Source organism: Pinus tabuliformis, chromosome 8, assembly GCF_031772625.1.
Source record: "Pinus tabuliformis cultivar Carrire ecotype Pingquan chromosome 8, CPIR1, whole genome shotgun sequence".
NCBI classification, from domain to species: domain Eukaryota; kingdom Viridiplantae; phylum Streptophyta; class Pinopsida; order Pinales; family Pinaceae; genus Pinus; species Pinus tabuliformis.
Window position 1 is genome coordinate 548,888,034 of NC_142294.1, and position 6,286 is coordinate 548,894,319.

The 6,286-nt window shown below is 35.3% G+C and overlaps 1 protein-coding gene across 1 annotated transcript; it reads left to right on the plus strand.

The window, feature by feature from the left end:
• Window positions 1-3,854: 3,854 nt before the first annotated feature.
• On the plus strand, window positions 3,855-4,952 carry LOC149236610 (transcription termination factor MTERF8, chloroplastic-like). The gene has a single exon (XM_089368973.1). The coding sequence runs from the start codon at window positions 3,855-3,857 to the stop codon at window positions 4,950-4,952; it is 1,098 nt and encodes a 365-aa protein (XP_089225099.1).
• Window positions 4,953-6,286: the final 1,334 nt, after the last annotated feature.

Here is a 6,286-nt window from a genome sequence, read left to right on the forward strand (position 1 = left end):
TGTTATTTTCTTCAATTGAACTCTAACAAGAGATGTATACGATGATATGTTGGAATGGTGAACAAAGCATGTATGGTTAAAACAACGAGGTACAAGTCTTGCATACATTGATTCAATGTTGAACTAGTAATATAAAATGTACAATCATGTTGAGCAACAATTTAGTGATTAAGTGATGATGATCTAACTATGGAATCATGAGGAGATTTGGGGAAAAAGTAAATGCAAGTAATGTTGATAAGCTATTAGAAGACCTCATTCCTAAGGATTTGTAAAAGCTCAAATTGGTTGAGCCCATATTGGTTTTTGAGAGGAACTATTTCCAATCAAGTGGTGTGAGACCACCACCACCCTTCTCCATTTTTAGCATCTTTATGTATATTATGAGAGGATTTTTGTGTAAAGTCTGAGAATAATGAAATAATAAAGGTCATCATGCTAAGGAGCCAAGCATAAGGTGATGGTAGAGCTTCCCTTTGAATATGACTATCTAAGGACAAGGATAAGATATAGCCCCAAATCTAGTGAGAAAGAAAAAACATATCATTTCATGGCACATAGTGAATTCATTAGCATAGCTAGAGTCATGGAGCAAGTGCAATTAAAGTTGCTTAAGATCAAGGTTGTTGATGAAACCAAAAATCATTGCTTAGTGAATGATAGGGTGTAAATAATAACATTAGTAGATATAAGATCAAATGTGGGCTTTGTTTCACAACAAGAAGGAAAGGGAAGTGAAAACAATTAGGACATTGTCACCACAAAATCTCTAGAGATTTGGTAGACAAAATATTGTGTTGATGGGGAATGGAAGAGCAAATTGACGAGGCAAACCTTGCAAGAAAGGGAATGGACTGTTGACATTGATCATATGTATCAAATGGCAGAGACACCCAGAAGGTTACTACATACACCTTATATATGATCTGTCTCGGGAATGAGAACATATTTTAACAATAATTGTTATAGACGACCAAGTTTTGAGCCTTGAACGTATCAATGATAGATAAACATCAACAAAAAGATAGATTTCAAAAAAAAAACTAAAAATGGTTATCCCAAATCTCATAACTTAATACAACTAAATTTTAAGCCAATACCTTAATAAAAAAACATACTTTTGATAAAATAATAATTATATATAAAAAAAGACATCCTACTGAAATATAAAAAGAAAAAAGGCAATGATATTATTTTCATATGACTATTAATTTTTTTTTTTTTTTTTTTATTAAATTTAGTAATTTTTAATTTAACTTATAATTTCAAAAATCCTATAATACTAGCAATTGTCCCAAAAGTTGGGACAAAGAGAGGTCGATAGGATTATTAAATCGGAATTGTTGAATTTTTCTAGAAAAATTAAGGTGATTAATAACAAATAAAATAACCTTATTAATTTTTCTAGAAAAGTTAAAGTGATTAGTAACAAATAAAATAACCTTACTAATCACCAAACTAATCTAACTTCATTCCTATGGGTCCATCTCATTCCCAAATATTCCAAAACATTTCTAAAAATGGAAATTCGAATTAAATTCAACTGGAATGATTATTTCTTTACATTTAAATACACTGCTCCCGAATTCATAAATATGGCATGTCAGAAAGAGATAAAACTAATATTATATAAACATGTACATGGACTCAATTTTTTTAATATAATAAAAATTAAAAAATTAAAATATAACTAAAATCAATCATGTTATAATTTCATTTTAAATTAAAAATTATATAAATTTTAATCTAAATTGATGATACCCTAATTTTAACGCTAATTATGATTTATCAGCAAAGAGGGTTATAGGTTTTGTACTTACATGGAAAAATTCGATGAATGCCTCTGACAACTACACATACAAGTAAACACGTACAAATAAGACATCTCGGAATACTTATTGCCTATTCAATGCTCTCTCCGCTGTAAAAATAAAACACTAATTGCATGTCACAATCACTTTTATTATGATTTTCATAGGAGCGTTCAATAGACAACCCCGAAAACTGTCGGGAAATGAGAATGTGAAGTGAATTTTCCTGAGAAAAGGAATTGAAGCATAAACGAGAGTTAACAAACATTTATAAAGGGTTTCTAGGCTACCTCGATTATTCTCTGCATCGGAATCAATCATAAAAAGCTTCCATTATTATCGTGGAAATTCTCAGCGAGAATTGGAGCATGAGCGGGAGCCACCAAATACTTAAAGAGGTTTTCTCAGCTACCTCTACTCTACATTACAAATCAATCACGAAAACCTTCAATATTACTGTGGAAAATTCTGATTACATGTTAAAAATTTTAACAGATCAAACCAGAATGAAAAGTATCCAGCCAAAAAGGACAGATCTGATGCTGCTTGAAAAACGACCATTGATTTGAGGTTCAAAGGCGAGACAAAGTGTAAAGCCCGCATGTTGAACACTTTCCACAATAATGAGCTCTATTGCTGTTTATCTGAGTCATCTCACAGAATATGCAGTGAGCAGAGCGGGACTACTCCACTTCAAACCCTTTGGTTCGGTTCTGGGAATGGTTTGTTGGTCACCTACCAGGCCACTCTAAACCTATCAAGATAGTGGTCACGAGAAACGAGAATCTCACAAAAATGAATAAGAAGAAGATTAGGAATACGTGAGAATGACGATAAGAATGGGATTGATTGATATCGATCAATCCACTTGGAAATTCAAGCAAATTTGATTAAAAAACAAAAATGCTAGAGACCAAAAAGGCGTAAAAATGAAGATCCCAGAGACCAAGACCAGGGAAAATGATATGCAATCCATGTTAATGAGAAAGGGCATGTCAATGCGCCCTGTAATGCTTGGAGGTGGAGTAAACACTGCTCATAACCCAGGATTCGAGGTTAACCGTAAACGTCGAGGATCCTAGATCTGATGACCTCAAGCTTTCTAATAATGGTTGCCAACTTGACTTCAAGATTCTCAATTTTGGTTCCGAGCTTCCAAAATGCTTCAAGAAGAAGCTTGAATTGAAGGAAATTGATGAAGATGCTATTCTTCATGACGACGAGGCTAAAAATGCCTCAGTACAAGTGCACAAACGTGCAACAACCTTTTCATTTCTATTATGGAAGCAATTTCATTCTTATTAGGGAAAGCAAGACAGTTAAGCAATATGGCTAATAGAAAATAAAAAAATGTTAAACAGCCGGCCTAATTAACGATAAGCTAGTGCTTGCCAAAAGCCAGCGAAGATAGAAAAAGCAGTGAAAATATCTTGCCATGTCAAGAAGGCAATTTTACTGATATTTGGAAAAAGCAGTAAAAATATCTTGCCATGTCAAGAAGGCAACTCAACTGATATTTGGAAAAAACAGTCACACTTCAAATCAATGATTGAAAGTGTCTCACTTGATCCAAGGAGGAAGATGAAAATATTGACAATTGTTGATGCATAAGAAGGCCGACTAAATATATAAAATATAATTTCCCCTTAATTATAAAATTGCTTTTATATACAAAGGTCGGATACATTTGTTGAATCACCTAATGGAACACTTTCAATACATCACGCAAAGTGCGTAAATTAACTTAAAACATCGTTTATTCGACACATTTATGCGACCGAGGATCCCTGAATCCTCATAAAACCCTAAACCTCATCTCACCACGGACGAACCCTAACTTAAAAAAAAAGCCCTAAATCCTCACAACACCGTGCTCGCTTCTGGTATTCCAAACATTTTGCCTCCCCCAGTCCGCGACCATCTACGACGACATTCATCCAGACATCCATTCCGGCGGGCTCCTCCAGGTAGTTATTTCTCTGTTTGTGCTTTTAATTTCAGCAAGGGTGCGCTTTAATCTGCGATTTCACTCTTGCAAACATAATGTCTATTCAGCGAATATGGAAACGTTTGATAATGGACGAAGTCGCACTAGTATCCACTTGTGTATCGATCCCAATTTCGCTGTTTCGTCCTCTTGCAATTAATGCAAATCCCCACATAAAAGTCGCCAAATTCTGCACGGAAACAGCAATCCCATCCCCAACTCCACCAGATGGGGGCGTTGTTACAGATTTTTTCATCAACAAATGCGGTATGACAGAGAAAGATGTTTCAAAAGTCCATAAACTTCACAAGAGCTTGCTGGATAAACCAAGCCAGGATTTGGAAGAAGGTTTGGAGTTGTTAAGTGAATGTGGTTTGACCACCCCTGCTCAGATTCGAAGGGCGGTTCTTGGCAACCCTGCGATTTTATCATACAAATCCAAAAGGGACTTAAAGTCTAGGCTCAGCTATCTAAGGTCTATCATCAACAAAGAGGATATGTGCAAGCTTGTTTGTACCAATTCAAAAGTTCTTGATCAGAGTGAGGATAAGCTTAAATCTGCGATTTCAGTCTTGCAAAGATTGGGTATTGAGGGCGATGCATTATCAAAGTTATTGGCAAGGCAACCCCGTCTCCTCGCGTATACAGAGGAAAAAGTTATGGAGTCATTTAAAGTGGCGGATAGTCTTGGGTTTGCCAGGGGATCCAATCTATTTGGGCACGCATTGCGTGGGTTACTAGGAATGGGAAAAGAAAAGATAGATCGAAAACTGCAGTTATTGAGCAGTTTAGGTTTCTCCGGAAAACAAATTTACAAGCTCTTAAGGCTGACGCCGGCGATTTTGGGGCTTTCAGAGGAAAAACTGCAACGGAATGTAGATTTTCTGGTCAAATCACTGGGGCTACCATTGGATGATATTGTTAGATATCCCCTTCTGGTGACATGTAACTTGGAGAGGAGGATAATCCCTCGGTATAGAGTAATGGAGGCCTTGAAGTCCATGCAACTGTTGAAGAGAGAGAGGATTTCTCCACATATTGTTAATTACACAGACAAACAGTTCTTGGAAAAGTATGTTAATGGGAATCCCGAATACTCCTCCGTCCTGCGGGGTATTTACTATGGAGAGAAAGCTGTGAAAGCTGATCGTTGACAAGGAGACTTGCAGTGAGCGTGCTTCAGTCAAAAGGATTCAACGGAAGTTGTGAGCAGCTTTGATCAATATGAGATTTCATTCACTGCCTTTATTTTTGAAGTCTTTTGTCATGCAAGCAGAGAATGTAACAATTTATGGATTTCTTGGCATAAAAGAAGGGTGCTTGCTAACAGTTCTGAGAAGCAGATTTTAAAACAGGAGCGATTTCAACGGCATTGCTTTTAACGGAAGGTGCAACTCACCCTCTTTCGTTCCTCCATTGCTTTTCAATGCATAATTAAACTCATTTTATCAGCATGAAAAAGGCAAATAGCCAATATTGATTTGTACTCAACACACTAAGATATGATTGTATTGCCAACTTCTACTTGTACTTGTGTTGCCTCTGAGCACATACGTGTCTCACAGCAAACACTTCATCTTTGCAAACCATAAACAGAGTTAGCCTCTTATTTGAATGTATGTTATTAATGGCTTTAAATGAGTAGTTTAACTCTTATGTAATGGCACTTCATCTTTGCAAAACCATAAACAGAGTTAGCCTCTTATTTGAATGTATGTTATTAATGGCTTTAAATGAGTAGTTTAACTCTTATGTAATGGAACTTCATCTTTGCAAAGCCATAAACAGAGTTAACCTCTTATTTTAATGTATGTTATTAATGGCTTTAAATGAGTAGTTTAATTTTTATGTAATGGCACTTCATCTTTGCAAACCATAAACAGAGTCAGCCTCTTATTTGAATGTATGTTATTAATGGCTTTAAATGAGTAGTTTAACTCTTAGTAATGACACTTCATCTTTGCAAACCATAAACAGAGTTAGCCTCTTATTTGAATGTATGTTATTAATGGCTTTAAATGAGAAGTTTAAACTCTTTTATAATGGCAGATTGCCCTTACCAATATATGCATTTTTTTTGGATGCACAACAGTATTTTTGTTTTAACTTCTTAAGCAATTTCTGTCATTTTTCTACACATTTTCTTCCAGTATTATATGTTTTTATGGCAAAATTTGAAGTCGTTATCGATTGGACTCGAACCCTAGTCAAGTATTCAAATGACACAATCATTTTAGGATTATGTATCCTTGGGCGGATCTTAGTCCCTTGCAAGTCTACACGCTCCTTTGATGATCCATTGTATTTAGACAGGGATGACTTCACATTGCTATTTTAGTACATAGATATTTTTTTTTGATAGGATTTAAATAATAGTTAAGTAAATTTAACATTGTCTATAGGTTCGTTGGTGTTGTCAAAAATGGTTTGGATGGGCTGTTGATTGTAACCTAGAGTATAATGCATTCTTATTTGAGTTTTAGTTGCA